Genomic DNA, 17,243 nt, shown 5'->3' on the forward strand with positions numbered 1-17,243 from the left:
GCTGGACAAAACAAGTATTAAAAAAGAAAAAAAAAAAAAGAACAAAATTCAATATATGTAAAAATTCTCCATGTGTGGTAAATCTGGATGCAGTGTGGACTTGAAGGCCAAAGAAAGAGGAATGAAATATAAAATGTTGCTAAAAAAATGTATAAACCCTGCTCCATACGGATCTTAGATGGAGAAGGAAGTGTATATCAGCATTATGTTCTTCCCTGCAAAGAGAAAGATGGGATGTTTGCCGGGAAGCGTGGAAACTGATTTCAACTGGTTTATTACTCAGATTTTTTCCAGATAATAGTCTTTATTTTTTCTTCTCTAATAATTAGGTCTAGGTAAATGGTATTTGTTAATTAGACTTTTATGATTTCAATTTCATGAACAGTAAATTCCTAGGTTTGCATATAATACTTGTTTCTTTATTGTCTGTAAGCAAGAGTTTGAGTGCAACTGTGGCACTCAGCAGAATCACAGAATCATTTAGGCTGGAGAAGACCTCCAAGATCATTGAGTCCAACCTTGACTGAACAATTCTGTCAGCTACACCACGGCTCAATGTGCCACATTCAATTGTTTTTAGAACACCTCTGGAGTGGTGACTCCACCACTTCCCTGGGCAGCCCATTCCAATACTCGACAACCCTTTCTGTGTAAGGGACATCTTCCTGATATCCAACCTGAACCTCCCCTGGCACAGCTTAAGGCTGTGTCCTCTTCTGTCACCGGTTGCCTGAGAGAAGAGACTGATCCCCACCTGGTACAGCCTCCTTTCAGGGAGTTGTAGAGAGTGATAAGGTCACCCCTGGGCCTCCTTTTCTCCAGGCTAAACACCCCCATCTCCCTCAGCCACTCCTCACAGGACTCACTCTCTAGACTGTTCCCCAGCTCTGTTGCCCTTCTCTGGGCACTCTCCAGCACCCCAATGTCCCTCTTGCTGTGAGAGGCCCAGAAGTGGACGCAGGACTTGAGGTGTGGCCTCACCAGTGCTGAGTACAGGGGGACAATCACTGCCTTGCTCCTGTGGTCGCTCTATTTCTGACACAGGCCAGGATGCCATTATAAGGTGGCCCTCTTGGCCACTTGGGCACACACTGGCTCATGTGCAGCCACTGTTGACCAGCACCCCCAGGTCCTTTTCTGCTGGGCAGCTTTCTGACCACTCTTCCCCCAGCCTGTAGCACTGCCTGGGGTTGTTGTGGCCAACGTGCAGGACCCAGCACTTGGCCTTGTGAGCAGGTGAGTGATAGCCATGAAAAAAATAAAAAAGAAGCAATGAATAAAAGAAGTAATAACTTCCTTAGGCCTCCGGCATGAGACATTCTCCTGCCTTCCAACTTGCAGTATTCCGTAAGACCAAGCTCCTCTTGTGATGTTTTCTGGAGAAGCTGGCAAGTGAGACATACTGCAGTCTGCTGCCAACCACAGGTCAATGGGCACTCGGGGAAATTTTCCTCTAAGGCAGGAATCGAGCAGACTTTTAAGTTACTGCCTCTTCTAGTCCAGTCCTGAACTCAATGATGCATCTTTATTTCCTTTCTCTTGATGTGAGAGAGACCCTGTTATGATTCCTGGAGATTTGTTTTCTGCATGCAGGAGCTATGCTCAGTCTTGGCTGTACTGCAGCAACAGCTAAAAACCTGAAATGCTTTTGTTGGTGTGACCTGTTCAGTCCCAGACCATTTTGCTAAAATAAGCAAAAAGAAAGGCAACTGGTGTAGTGTGTTTTGTATTGCTGAGCGAGGCACCTTGCTGATTCCGCTGCTCTCATTTCTCATACTGTAACCATCTTTGTTGAAAGCATTCATTGCCATTCACCTTTAGGAATTTAATTTGCATAATCATTTTTTCTTGCAGGGCTTTGGAATTGGCTGATCTGGACTCTCTACTTCAAAATATCTTAACTGTGCTTTTCAATATGCACACAATGCTGTGAGCTAGAACAAAACGATCTTGTTGTGTTACCATAGAGACTTCCAGGGTCTAAGAAGGGTTCCTGCTTGAAATCGGACTGTTAAAGGGACAAGGGCTGTTAAAATTTGATGAAGGGCTTAATCCTTGACCAGGCAGTGGTATAAATCAGTGCCACCAGGGTGAAATGAACTGGCAGTCCCCATGCAGTGCTTTACAGACAACACTCTTCAATCCAACTGGTCCAAAAGGGGCTGTCATCTTGGTAGACTCAGGGGAAAAAGAAAAAAAATAAAAGAGGTGGAGGGAGCAGGGGAAAGGTCTGGGACATTAACTTGGAAATCCTGAATCACTTCATGCTTTTCCTTCATTTTCCCCCCACCTCTTTTGATTTGAGTTCTAATTAAAAAGCTTTCCTTTGCACTTAGACAACTCAACTTTGCTTTTCAAGCATACATTTTTTAAACACAGCTAAATGAAGGCAGGCATGAGGGAAGGTGCAGGGCTGACAACTCTGCTCTGGAGACTGAAGTCCTGCATTCACAATTAAAGGCAAGTAGTTGGACTATAGCTGCATTCCTGTGGTGTCCTGGTGAAAACAAGATTTGGACTGAGAGGACACTACCTTCTATGATCCTGTAGAGTTTTTAGTGTTGGTGCTGTAATTGCCAGTTATAATGATTATTCTGTGCAATGGAGGGAAGAGAAAATGCCTTGCTCTATACATAAAGGGAAGCAGAAATTGGTTGGGAGTAGATTCAGTAACAAAACCTTCTGGCATTTGTCTTTACTTGGGACTACAGTGTCTGGGCTGCTTGTGTGAGCATCAAAAGAGTGCCTAAGAATCCTACTTGCCAACTTATTTAAAAGCTCTAGCAAAATGGAGTGGGAGGCTGTACTCTGATCCATATCAAGTTAATTGGTGTTGACTCTGGAGTTAAAATTCCTAAATGGCCATTAGAAAGAGCAGTGGTGAACATGTCTTGAAAATTCACCTTTTGTCATTATCTGACAGTGGTGGGAGGTGCAGATCTGCCTTATGTTATACATGGAGCTGTTTTTTCCTCTCCAACCGTGGCTGTTGATTCAGTCCCATAGAACATCCTGGCTCTCAAGGCTGGTGAAGGCAGAGTTTAATCCTTCCTGCTGTCCTTAAGTCAGCTCTGATGACTTCTTCCTCTGGCTTAAATCCTGGCTCTGATGGACTCACCTGATGACTGTTTCATTATGTAAAGAGCACTGTAGTGTCTCTAGGACAAGACAGTTCTGCTCCCTGTCGTTTTGCTGTGAAGCAAATCCTTTCTAGTCCAGGCAAATGTGAATTATGTACACCCTGCCTTGCACAGGAATCCATGTCATATTGTGCCAAAGCAGTGTGTTCAACAGAGCTAAATTTGTGCACATCCAAGACACTCTTAACTCTTCAGGTGCCATGTACTCTCATAAATACTGTGTGGGCCATGACTAGCACTAGGCAACAGCAAGAAATGCTGTCACTAATAGCTTGGGAACTTGCATTCCTGTCAGCAGTGATTTAGAGGATGGTTTAGACTTTTTGCAGGACAGATGAAAGGGAGATCATCTGGCATGGGCTCTGGGCAGCTTCCCAGCAGCATAGCAAATGCTGCAACAAGGAGAGGCTTGAGTCTGAAGTGGAGCAGGGGCAATTAGAAATGTTAGCCAGCAGGTCATGTCAAAGTGCAAGCTTAGTTTTGTTCTGATACTACTTCATTCTTATGTTGCTTCTAAACAGAAGACTTCGTTTGCTTCCACATGGCTGCCGAGATTTTTTAGGAGTCACCCTTGGGATGCCATTGGCTCCCTGTGTTGAGGGATTAAGTCAGACTCGGAAGATGCTGAGCACTTGTCCCATGAAAACACCGGCAGGTGGGGTGAGGTGTATTTAACAGCTACTTCAGTGTGGTGGCAATAGGTACCATCATTCTTTATAGGGGAGAAACCTTGCCCAAATTGACCTTTAGGCTAGTAACATGTATCCCCCTCATCATTGCGTCGGTCACCTCTCTCACCCATGGGCACGTTGCACTGTGGATACCAAAGATCTGAGCCCTCTCCTCCATCAGTCCAACAGAGATGCTTTGCTCAGCTGCAGAGTAACATAGACAGTACTGTGGTCCCTGAGCCAAGCAATCATCTGCAACTGGAAACAGCCATGAATGTATTAGAGAGATACCTACATTGCTCTGTGGGCTTGGAAAGCTGGTGTTTGCTGCACGTGGAACTTTCTGTCCTGTTCCCTCCAGACTGCTCTGTATATCCTCAGGGTTTTCACCATTACCTGGGATATCTCTGGCCTTTGTAGGTAACTTACTGGATTAAAAGTTATTTTTGCAAGTTATTCATACAGGCACCATTAGTGATACCAAAATTAGGAGAAGTGGCCATATGTCCACTGGCACAACGATTTTAGCCTCTTGTTTTCCTGGATTCCTTATCCATTTTCATTCCTCATTGGAAAAGCAAGTAAGTGGCTGAAAAGCATCATGCATAGTTACTAGTTGCCAGTGAAGATCAAAGAGTTAAGAAATGCAGAAGACTGCAATATCTTTTATTAGATCAGCAGATGTAACAAGGAAAAAAACAGATGAGTTTTCAAGCATGGAAGCTCTTCTTCAGGTCAATGTGCCCAAAAGCATGTTGGTATTTTCAGCTACATCAGCTGGTCTAGTAAAAGTTATTGCTTCTCCATAGAAGTTATTGCCCCTCACATATCTTTAGACCATCACAGCCACAGCAACACTGCTACTAAACAAGATTCTCAAAGACCCATTTTGTATCGCAACTGCAGGAATACATCCACATGAGTCCTAACTTTAGTGTATTTCTTCTCAATTTTGTCATCTATTTATTTTCTGTCACAGCTGCGTGTAATAAATTCTTTCAGCAGTTCTGGGGAAAAAAAAGAAGAGTGATTGATTTCCATTTTCTGAGCTTTATGGGGTGTGCTACTTAGAAGAGTTGTCATTACCACCATTTGCTGGTGTTTAGTGGAAGATTTAATTCACCTACTGAAATGATTTGGGGAAATCTGTCGATGTACAATTTAGAAAGTTCTTATGTAAATGGCAGCATTATGAAATGCTTTTATGTGGACACAGCATCCCCTGTTTCCTGACGGGGTGGCAGCATGTGTCTGACAGGGTACAATGGACAGTTGTTAACCACAGCAAGAACAGCGTGTCCAAAGAAAAGGTTTAGTCAGAGCCTTGGGGACCAGTTTGTATAAAACATGTCTGCATGGGCAGGATTTGGGGGAGTGAGTGAGAGATGAAGGATTTCAAAATGTTGAATAAAAAGCTTTGGTTTTGTAGACATCAGAACGCTTAGGGGACTTTGGGCAGGAGAAGAGGGGAGGGAAGAGGATTTTGTAGCTGATGAGGTTTGCTTTTACTGTGGGAACAGCCAGGGAAAACTCAGGAGATGTGAAAACATGCAGAGAGTTGACAAGATTGTGGATTATCTCAAAGCGCATTGGGATGCTCCAGGATAGACAGGAATTGCATGTGTGGGGTACATAGAAATTTATTTATTCCCCACACTACTGGTGGAAAGGAGCACCTTGCAGTGCAGTAAGCAAAATCAGCGTGTCACAGGTACTACAGGCCTGTGATGAAGAAACCAGACAGACCCGTGTGCCCATGAGGGTTGAAAGGTCTAGGGGAAGCAGTGTCTCAACCCAGCTCCTGGAGTTTGGCTGTATGGCTCCCTTCCCATGAAGTGGGGACAGCAGGGAGAGATGGCTCTTGATGTGTGGGTCAAAGTGGTTTTGGAGAAAGAAACGACGCAGTGGCCTACTTCAGTGCTGAGAAGTTTGAAAGTACGCCTAATCCACCCGGGTTTCCATGGACACATCCGCTCCTGCCATCTGGCATCGAAGGAGTGCGGAAATTTGTTTGTTTTTTCAGGGCTGGCTTCCCTCAGATATTCCTGAGGTCTCACTATGTGGCTGACATGCAGGCATAGGCCATTGCTGTGACAGAGATCAGGTTATCCTGACCAACACGTGGACTGGGCTCACCCCAAAGCCTACGCTGGCAGTGCGTTGGATTCACAGCACCTGCAGTGGACTGCGCCTGATGCTGGACAGCGAGGGCATGTGAGAGTAAGCCAGTAAATACCCACCTCTCCCAGTGCTGATGCTCCTGCTTGTTCCACTATGCAGGCTTTCAAAAACACAAACCTTTACACTTGGGACAGTATTTCCACATAACCAGTCCTGTGGCCAGTAGAAAAAAAATCTGTGATAGATGAGTTGACAGGGTTATTTCTGTTTCTTCTTCTATTTAGTGACCTCTGTTTTGTATACACAGGTGTTCAGCAAAATAAATCAAGGGTTTTGTTTGAATTAGTTTTATTGAAAAGCTACAGACATAGTTAATTTGGTGTATCTTTGAAGGGCTGTCATATTTCTTCTCAGATAGGATTAAAACAGTTCAATCTGCAAGCTCTATTTCCTCTGTCAAAGGGAGATAACCAATTCCACAGACTGAAGTTATTAATGATCAACTGAGTGAATTTTATCCATCTCTTTATATCTTGGAAGGACACCTCACTGAAGCTGATTTTGATCAATTTGTAAGCAATGTCACCTTCAATAAATTCCCATCTGACAATAGATAACCCAGTAACAAGCTGGGAGACAGCAATGGTGATGTAAGACCTGGCACCTATTGCAGCCCTTGAACCCAACTGCATCCCCACTGGGTTTTTAGAGCCATGTTAAGGCAAAAGGGGAAAAAAAAAAGTAGAATCATCCTGGAAAAAAGCTTTCTTTTCAAATTTGACTCACAAAGATGTTTTTCATTGAGACATGAGAATTACATTACTTATCATAATTCTTTCAAAACAAAAAGGTGGGAGCAGTTTCTTCCTTTTTTTTTTTTCCTTCTTTTTATTTTTTTTTCCTTTCCTTGCCCAGCCTAGCATGCACAATCTTGGAAGTATCTTGGATGTTCAGTTTAAGGATCCTGTGTGTGTTCTTCTGAGCAGTGTAGCACAACTGAGTCCTGCAGTGGTTATCTGCCAGCATTTGACACCTGGGATATGGCAAAGCATATCTCTTCTATCCATGATGTGCTATTCCATTGATGCCAAGGAAGAGGTATAGACACTCACTGGTGGGAAAATAGACTGCTAGAGCAACAAATAGCTGTGCTCATAGCTCTAGTATCCAACTGGCTGGAGTGTGCTGCACTGACTGGATAAATGGTTGGCATAAGCCTAACATTTTGGGGAAGGCTCAAGGACAGCTAAAGTGTAAATTCAGAGTTCCAGGAACAGTATCTCCTCGTCCACGTCCTCTCTGTACAATCTGCAAGCTATTTTTGGAAGTGGTGATAAGGTGAAGAGGGAGCCAGAGTGAGAGGACTGACTGGTGCATCTGAAGATTATTATTCCCTGTGGCTGCTCCATCCTTCTGGAGTGTGGCCACAGATTGTTCTTGCAATTGCTGCAAGAAGCAGCTAAAGTCACTTGCTGTGTCACTGTGGTTTGTAGGTATGGTACAGTATCTGGTGTGCTGACGAGCTCTGAAAGCTGATTAAAATACTCCCTGCTCCTAGCAGCTTGCATCAGGAGGGAGTAATTTGGGTCCATTTTGGGCAGAAATGCTTTCTCTGACTACCAGGCTCTGGATTCACATAATGCTCACTGCACTTTTTAGGAAGCACATTAATTCATCCACTGTACAGGGTGAACTGATCTTTGCTGTTTACCTGCCAGCTGATGCACAGCAGGATGCAAGGAACAGTCCAAAGTGAGCTGGGATGGCATTTGCTAAATGCAGGGTGTCCTTATACTAAAAAACACACTTATTTCCATTAGGTTAAGACAGCTTCTGAGTCTTGGCAGATCAGGAAGGCAGTGCGGCACTCCTAGGGAGAATATGCAATTTTTCTTGTTTTCATTTGATTTGTCTTTGCATCTTTTCATTCTTGGAAGTGATCTGTAGGTGTAAGGGTAGTGGCAGGCCATTGTGCCCAACATGCTCTGTGCTCTCTGCCCTTGACTTTGATGAAGGAGGTTATGTTTGGCAAGAAACATTCATGGGCCTTCATTGTAGGTGAATGTGTGGACATACCCATTGTATTCCTCCAGGTGGTCACTGTGCGTATGCCCAAGGATGGGGGTTTCCTGGAACTGCTTCTGATCATAAAATCATCATGTTCCTTTGTCCTTTTGCTTGATGAAAAATACAGCAGGTCAGCTGGAGGAAAGAGAAGTGGTCTGAGGGAGTCTGAGAAAACTTCAGTTCCCATATTGCCACAGAATAAGGGGAACAGCTGGGCTGCGACTCTCCCTTCGATGCTTTTCTGAAGTGTTATGCTTCAGCTGCTTGAGCTTTTGCCAAGAGCTGACCTTAATGGAGCAAAACCCTCTTTTAGCCTGCTTGCCATGGCAGGGCTGGAGTGATGGGTGCTTTGCAAGAGCGCTAGAACTGTCAGACCACCCGTATTGTCAGGTTTCATGTCTGAGAACATGCAGCCTGCACCCAACAAACCTGGAAAGAGACTGGAGGGTACATCCCCTGAGTCACCATGTGGCGCCTTCTCGCCTTTCTCTGCCACCACTTGCTGAATGAAATTGAAGCTTATGTGGCAGGCAGCAATTTTGCTGCCTGATAAGGGTAGGTCAACTGTTGCTCCTTATAAACAGAGTTAGTACTTTTATTTCAGAACCAAGATAATCGGTAAACCTGGACTGCTGGGGTGATGTTTTTGCCTAGTCCTCTTGTAGAAGTGTGCCAAAGCTTGACGCTGGGCAAGGCAGAGCTTAATCTAGGCTGGTGAGATGGTAGTTAGCTTGCCACATACTGTTTTCATGGGCACCAGCTTGCTTTTTTTCATGTTGCTTAAAGCAATTTCTGTTTTGATACCCCCGAGGCTTTTCCTTGCCATTTTCACTCCAAGGCACAGCTCTCCCCCACCCCCTTCACAGGGGTAGTGCAGCCATGTAAAGGGTCAGAACACCTTTTCAAGCAACCGAGGAGGCAGAAACCTGAACAGTGCTGAGCAATAGGGTAATCTGGGCAGGGGGATGCTCCCAGGGACTGTGATTGGGAAGGAGGTTGGGAGAAACATCACAAGGTGAATTTGCTGCCTGCAGGATGCAAAGGCTGCATAGCTGTGCTTTGGTGGGGAGGAAACTTTGGGTAGGGGAATGAAGCAATTGGACATTTGACAGAATTGTTAGGGGGTTTTCCTTGCCAAACTGCTTACTTTCACAAAGCAAAATTACCGTGATCAGACTTGGACAGGGAGCTGGCTGTGCGTGAGGAATCAGTCTGTGCAAGCTTTCTGCTTTGATCCTTTCCCCAGATGATCACCCTAAATTCATAAAGGGCCCCTTTCCTCCTTTCCCACCCTCTACATATACACTTGATGTGTGCTGATTTCCAACTGATTAATTTTTCTGTGTAGCCTTAAGGACTGCAACGTGACAGTGACACAAGCTTGTGACACAACTTGTTGGCGATTCCTGTATGACATACTATTGCAGTTCCCCGACTCCAAGAACTGCCTCGCACCCTTTAGAGATACCTTGGTCGATTTTGTAGGAGTGCTGAATGCTCGTGTTTCCCAGACTCCTGAATGGCAGAGTTAGGGTGGTTCATACCTTTGCAGTGTTTATACTGTGCGCTGCAGTGGTGACCAGTCCCATGCAGCCCATCCCAAATATTTTGCTGTGTGCTGCCGCTGTCGTCTTCAATGCAGCTGTAGGCAGGCTCTGGAAAGAAGAAGCCCCCACGCTGCCGCGATGATCCGGAGGAGCTGTGGGGGTGCAATCTCCAGCCCTGCGCTGGACCGCACCTCCTCACCCCGGCCCATGTAGCATCCCTACGGATGCAGCGGCGCCGGGTTGGCGGGGAAGGGGAGGAGGGGGAACCCCCAATTTGTGCGGAGAGAGGCGGAGGGTGGTGGGACGTGCCGCTGCGCGCCGGGACGGTGCCACGCGGGGGGTGACAGCCGCAGCCCGGCGGGTTGCGGGGGCGGCTCGGGGCCGCCAGGCTGCGCTCTCGGTCCGGCCGCCGCGCCTGCCGCCCTCCCCGGGCGACCGGGGCTTGGGGCACGGCGGAGCCTCGCCGCGAGCGGGCGGTCCCGGGACGGCGGCGGCGGCGGCACCACCGGCGGCGGCACCTGCGGCGGCGGGGAAAGGCAGGGCTCGGCGGCCCGCTCCGCGCCCCTCGCCCGGCCCGGCATGACGCGGCGGCGCCCCGGCGGCGGCGGGAGGTGGGTGCCGGCAGCCCTGGCCGCGCTCCTGGCCCTGAGAGGTGAGTGCTGCTCGGGCGGAGCGGGGCGCGGCAGCCGCGCACGGGGCATCGCCCCGGGGCCGCGGGGTCGCCGCCGCCGGTGCCACGGCGGTGCCCCGCTCGTGGGGAAGTTTTGATTGCGGTCCCGCCGGTGATGCTCGGGAATGCGGCGGCGGGCGAGTGCTTTTGCAGGCAGGCGTGGGGAAAGAGCGCTGCTCTGCTCTGCTCCTTCTGCTGCCTCCGCTGCACCATCCTTCCTACTGTTCTTATATATACATAGTCTATTTATTTTTTTTACGGTGCTGTAAAACTTGCTTTAAACTGGGCTTCACGTTAGGCTCAGTTGTCTGGGCCTAGCCCCTTGGTGAGCTCACCTGTGTGGAAAACTCTGGTCTGTCCCTCAGGCCCTGAGGCAGCAGGGAACTTTCCGCAGAGATGGTGACAGGCTGCCCGGAGCCCCCTGTGTCCCCCTCCCATCCTCTGCTCTGCCTCCTCCTTCCAGGCACATGGCGCACCGCTTCAGCTCTAAGATACGTGCCTGCCCCAGGGGACGTGGAGACTCCACCACCTCCCGCCCTCTATAGCCCTTCCGAAATAAGGTGTGTACCGTGGTGTCTGTGCGGAGAGGAAGCAAATTGCGTATGACAGGTGCTACTCACATCACTCAGTGCACTGCCGGGGCGCGCCAGGAGGTGCTGCATTAAGGGCAACAGAAGAAACTACCAAGTGCAAGACGTTCAGACTCATCTGTTGATCAGGTGGCAATGTCTTCTTTCAATAATGCTAAACTTTAGAGCAGGCCTGCTCGGTTGTGGTTTACTGAGGTCTAGAGGGCAGTTTTCTTAAGGTCTGCCCTTTAATGCAGATACCCACTAAGCAGTTCTGCACAACTGTGCTTAGCAGTGAGCAGCCCACACCTTTGAGACAGCTGAGCCACCTTCACTGCTGGGAAACTGGGAAACCTGCTGCAAGAGGTCCCTGAGACAGCGGGAGAACAGTAAGAAATGATGGGATCTCCCATGAGAAGACCAGAGATGTCTCAGCAAGGTCTAGATGAAATCTCCTCACAGTCGGGATCTGGGTGGAGTCCGTTGCTTGAGTATCTGTGCCTGGCTGTCACTGCCGTGCAAGGCGCAGCAGGCTTTCCCCTCTACCCAGGATCTGTTTAGAAACAAGTCTTTTGATGGATAAGATGAACTTTTCACAAATACCTCAGCCTCAAAAGCACCTTGGGTTCCTATCCTTAGAAAATGTTTGGGAGTCTGAGTCTCCTGCATTAACTGGAAATTGCAGCTGCTGACTTAAAAGAGATGAATTATGGAAAAAAAAAGTTTACTAGTATTAAATTGAGAGAAATAATCTCAGCTTTCATACTTCACACTATTGATTTGCTTTTTGTTCTTTTCCCAGTTTGGAAAGCACGTTCAATTACTTTCAGGTTCTCAGTGCTACAGTTTTTTTGTCTGCAGACATTGCAAAGGTGTAAATGTCTAGAAAGTTACTGGGCTTGCTCCAGTTAGAGGCATATAAGCAGTGAAGTGCTTCTGTTGATGTGATATCACTGCAAAACCATAGAACAATAATCAGATTTAAGGTTGAAATCAAAGGAGTATTTAATTTTCTTTTAAAGCAGAAAGATTGACTCAATATTTACTTTTTCTGGTTGAGGGCACATGGGGACAATGACATTGGAGACAACTAGGTGTGGAAACACTCTTTTCCATGAAATATTTACCTGCAATAGTGTAATGGTTTTTCTTGCACTTTCCTTGAAGACTTCATAATTACCTGAATGAAACACCTGTGTCTCAAGCTTGACTTTTTTCATTTTGTCTTAGGAAAAGTCTTTAGAAGATGGTGGTAGATGAAAATAACTGTGGTACACAGTTATTTCTGTGGTACACAGCATGGCCATATTTTCAGTTGTTCTTGAATGTGAAAAGAAAACACTGTAAGGGATAAAGAACAGACATACACCCAGGAAAGCTGAAATTAAATTGGGAGAGTTTTTTCTAAACAACATTTGCAGAAGATTAGTAAGTGTGTTTCTGCTCTGGGCTGCCAAATATGGCTAGAAAGAGTGATTTTTAAAATTTTTTTCCTTTCTTGAGATTTTAGACTGGTTTAGAAGATAGAAGGAAAATGAGGGGGTCATATGCAAAGAGATACCTAAATTAAAAGTAAGATTTAAAAGTAAAAGGATCAGAAATTGTTAAGAGTGTATAAGGCGGCAAAATACTTAATGCCAAAAAAAAGAAAATTGTTGGGGGGAAAAAAGTCCTTGGAGGTCTTTTCATCATTCTCACGCTTTATACCTACAATAATATACAATTAGACTTCACAGTGATATTTAAATCAATTATTATAATGCCATTTTCTTACGTTGTTTTGCAATTTATAGAATAGCAATGGTTCTTTATAACTGGTGCTAGCTGCCCACTTTTTCTGGGCCTGTTATATCCATGTGTAATGGTCCTGGGCCAGGAGCAGCATCTATGTTCTCCCTCTAAAGCATTATAAGCATAATAATTTTTTGTGGAAGTAATATTTTCTCAGGAGACATTTAGGAAAAGACAGGAGGGAATTCACTTTAGAGCTTTGAAACCAAACCTGTGATTGCTAATCAATCCTCCTATGTCTCCAGAAATAGTATCCTGCAAATTGTCAAGTGTGGTAGAAATCACACATCGGGTACAGTTAGAGTGCAGAGCTGACGGGTGTTTTAGCTGCGTGGTGTTTGGATCCTGTGACACAGAATTGCAACAGGTGTGATTTCAGTGTGTTACAGTCCACTGCAGATGGATCTTGCAAGATCAGGGTGCCTGGCTGCAGTGGATTAATGCAACAGCAGGTCTACAACTCCTCACATGACTTTTTGAAGTCACCAGCCTGAGGTCTTCACAGCTGAAACCCTTCTGGCCTTGCAGCACCCTTGTCCTAGCCCACGGGTGTTTCCCAGCCCTGCAGCAGGTCCCCAGCCCTCGCAAGGGAGTACTGTGTCAGTCCCTCGCCCTTCCACGCTTTTGCAGTTTTTTGGGACAGATTGCCATTTGTGTCAAGCTGAGTGGTTTTGTGACGTGTAGATAAATCATTTTGCTCGCGACCTGACCTTGGTCCCCAGCGGTAGGCACAGATGCATTAACTACTTCTTGTGTCTCTGAAGTGGGCATCATTACCTTATTTTGGAAACTGATTCTTTATCTCCGCTTCTTCGGTATTGCCTAAACTGCAATTTTCTTTTTATAAGATTCCATTCTCGAGGGATCTCAAAGTGCCTCAGGAGCAGCTATATTTAGTTGCTCAGTAGTAATATGGATATACAAAGTATGGTATAAACAACCCTTTAACTTAGGAAACTTAGGAATTGTTTTTCCTGCCTTCATGGGGGAGTAGAGTTTTTATTCTTGTAGCAGTAGTACAGATGGAGAAAGCAAGACTCAGAGAGACCTCATGACCCACTGAAGGTCAGCGGATGATGGTAGTAGTCTTGAGTGTCTTGGAGCAAACTGTAACCACAGGAGGATGCTTAAATTTATGCAGCAGGTTAAGCAATAATGTAATGGTCCTCTTTAGGGATGTTCACTACTAAATTGTGGTGAGTCATCTATATTTAGCAGGATGCTACTATCATCATGCTTTTTAAGTAAAGTGCTTTTAACACAGTTTATTTCAAGGAAAAGTGCATGCACAGAAAATCTGTTCTTTGTAGTTTCTTCCTTGTGGACCATTAGTGCTGCCTTCCCTTTTGTAAATGTTCAGAGAAAAATTTAGCTCCTGGTTGTTTAACAGACTGTAGTGTAACAAGGACAGTTCTCTGGTTATTACTACCTTGTGTTTGCACAGTCATTTATGAACATTAACTAATTGAGAGTCTCCAAACTTACTTTGTGAGGGCAGTCAGTTTGATTTATAGCCTGGAAAACTGATGTGTGCAGAGATGAAATTATTTTCTTGCTGTCAGGTAGGACATTTGCCCAGCCTCTCCTTTAGAGAAGTCACAATTACAGGGCTTCTGGTCATATGCCTCCCTACTTTATTCTCCCAAGTGTTTCATCACTTGTGCACCAGGGAGAAAGCACAACATTTTTCACTGTGCACAGTGAACTTTTAAGTTTTTTTTTTGTCTTACAAGTTTTCATCTCTTTGGTTATGGAGGTCACTTGTGACCTGGCTTCTGCCTTTTTTTTTTCACTGCTTGAGCTGGTCTGAGAACAAATGCTCTATTTCATCCGCATTGAGGAATTTGGCTTCATTCTAAATGGAAGTAGAAGTCAAATGCTTTGATGGTTTTCAAAAGAAATTTTTGAGAGAAATTCCATCTTAGGACACTGATATTTTGTCTCTTTGTGGGGTTGTATAGTTATACTACAAGGAAGTACCCTAAGAAGAAAGAAATTTTGATGTGAAAAGTCAAAACTTTTCATCCCAAAGATGCTTAAGTTGGATGTTTCTGTATTTTTGACTTCTTCTCCCCCTGTTTTTCTTTTGAAACACAGTTATGATTTTACAAAACACCCCATGTTTCATAAGTTTTGGTTTAGTGGAAGTAGCTTCAGTAAAAGCCTTTAGTGGTTGCTGCTTTTTATTTCTACAGGGCATTTAAAAAGAACAGTGATAAAACAGGCTGGCATAAGTTGGTGGTACCTGTGCACAGTCTCTGCCCATTATTTTTGCCATCTTGACATGTGTATGCAAACACCATGTACACATTTGTGGCACTGTTCTTGTCTTTTCCTTATTCATTGTGCTGTAGAGCACTGTACTGGAAGAGACAAGTTTCTATTTAAGAAATACAGCAAATATTTGTTAATATTTATTTCCTGTTTGGAACAGTTGCTGTAGAAGTCAGAACAGGACTAGCAGGTCCAGCTCAGTCCCTTATTATTTGTGCATGTGCAGAGCCACAGCTCTCCTCCTGGCAGCGTAGCAGTACTTGTACATTTGCATCTCTGCATGAAGCTAATTTCAAGTGTAATTTTGGTATTAGACCGATCAGATTGCTTACTTAGGGACAAAAACTTGTGCATTTATTTTCTCATACCCTCGTGAGCCAATCTAGCTATGAGAACAGGAGCTTCTGTTTCACAAGCATCAGCAGGAGAAAGCCCATGTCTGAACTCCACTTAGTTACCTCTGGGCTTTGATTTTACCTGAATGCTGAAGCCAGGAGTGTTGTTTGTGGGGAGGCAATGACACCCTGTTTACAATCTGTGGCGCATTTCCGCAGCAGCCTGTCTGAGCAGCGCTGGGCCAGGTCGGCCTGCTGGTCTGTGCTGCCTTGGCCAAATCTGGATGCTCCAATGGGAGGTGCCAAAACCTCCTCAGTGAGAAACTGGGGCCAAACATTTAGCAAAGAGGAGTCTGGTGTCATATCTGTGCTACAGGTTGCCCTACGAGTAGGCTGGTGTATGTGTTGCTCTGGACTTCAATGCCTACACAGCCCAATTTTCTCTTAATTTTAGGGTGTGTCCACACTTCACTTCCTTGCCATAAAATGAACTAAGTCATAAGTATTCTTTCTACCAATACAGAGCGAATAAAGAATCCATCTCCTCCCCTTTCCTCAGGGAAGCCCCCTCCACTTGCAAAGCCGCAGGTGTAAAACCTCCATCGTTGCCAGGGGCCAGGTTGAGCTGGGCTAACTGAGCCCCTGGTGCAGCATCCTCAGCTGGTGTCCAGAAGGGTGGGTGTGCAATGGCACTGGACACCAACACCTCGGCCCCCCGAGTGGAGGGGCTGCGGGTGGGCTGCAGGCTCAGCTCTCCCTCTGCCTGGCACATTACTGGCCTCTGCCAGGAGCAAGTGGGTTGGCACACCCTCTCTGCAGGCCCACTGGGGGGATTACTTCCTAATCCCCACTAATTAGAAGTTGGCTAACGCCTGGACACATGAGGGTATAGTGACGTTATGCTTTTTGCATTCTATTTTTTGGGTTTTTTTGTTCTACCTGACATATCTGTGGATGTTTCCAGTATCCTTATAAATGCATGGGCCTTTGTGATTTCTGCTGAGCTCTTGACTTTACATTAACATGAGCTAATCATTCCTGGTAGTTAATTATTGGCTGTGTTTAGAAGAAGCAGAAGAAGTAAAAACAGAGAAGGAAAATGACAATATTTTCCTTATGTCTGGTCATGTTTCCTGCTCTTTGGTTATGCTGAACCACCTTTCTTTTTTTTCTCTTGAAAAAACGAACACAAAAAGCCCACAATCAAACAAACCCCACAGAGAAGTACCTGTTTCACTTCTTCATTCCCATTTGACAATTTCTTTCTATTTAACTCATCTCCAAGTTAAATTGTCCCAATTTTAACTGTGCTTGACCGGTAAGTGTTTTTGACTAGTGAATGATGAAACCTTTCTCTGCCTTCTGCATTTGCAACTGTGCCATGCAGAAGTAACTGCAGCAATTCCAGCTGAGGGTGCACTCTCAGTGTTCAGGGCGGCATTTGAATACTTCCAGCATCCTTTTCAGCCTCTTCCTTTAGACACCCTGACAGCTTGCTTGCTTCTTTGACCACTGTTGTATGTTGAACAGATGTTTTCATTGAGCTGTTCACAGTGATACCAAGATATTTTTCTCAAGTGATTACATTTGAATTAGAGCCCCATGGTATATGAATAGTTCAGATTATTCTCTCAACTTCTCATTACTGTCCATTTGGTAATGTTGAATTTCATCCTGCATTATGCTGCCCACTTGCTGAGCTTTGTCAGATCCCTTGGAAGTCTCTCTCAATCTTCTTTTGTCTCAGCCAGCCCAAATCACTTTGCCAGCTTCCTGTCTCTCTTCCAGATATTAAGAAATGGATTAAACCACCCCAGAACTGGTATGAAACCTGGGGGTAATCCCTTGTAATCAGGGCCAGAGTGAGGACGGGGGAGAGGGGCTCCCATGTCTCTGAGCCTGGGCACTGAAGAGTGGGGCAGCAGCTCTGGACTCAGCCTGACCTCAACTGGCCTGAACCGCACTGGGGGCAAGGCAAGGGGGGGAACTCCCACACCAGGCAAGCAGGGGAGAGGTCTGGCACTGAACTGGCATCCTGCCCAGAACAGTTTAGCAGGT

At 45.6% G+C, this 17,243-nt stretch overlaps 1 protein-coding gene across 1 annotated transcript in view; it reads left to right on the plus strand.

Moving 5' to 3' along the window:
- Positions 1–10,104: 10,104 nt before the first annotated feature.
- The window catches only part of IGSF11 (immunoglobulin superfamily member 11), a 105,696-nt gene continuing 98,557 nt past the window's right edge, over positions 10,105–17,243 (plus strand). Inside the window, exon 1 of the mRNA XM_032098506.1 lies at positions 10,105–10,198. Within this exon, the coding sequence (XP_031954397.1) occupies positions 10,126–10,198 (73 nt within the window). The 5' untranslated portion in view covers positions 10,105–10,125. The remainder of the gene's footprint in view (positions 10,199–17,243) is intronic.

Source organism: Corvus moneduloides, chromosome 2 (genome assembly GCF_009650955.1).
Source record: "Corvus moneduloides isolate bCorMon1 chromosome 2, bCorMon1.pri, whole genome shotgun sequence".
In the NCBI taxonomy this organism is placed as follows: Eukaryota; Metazoa; Chordata; class Aves; order Passeriformes; family Corvidae; genus Corvus; species Corvus moneduloides.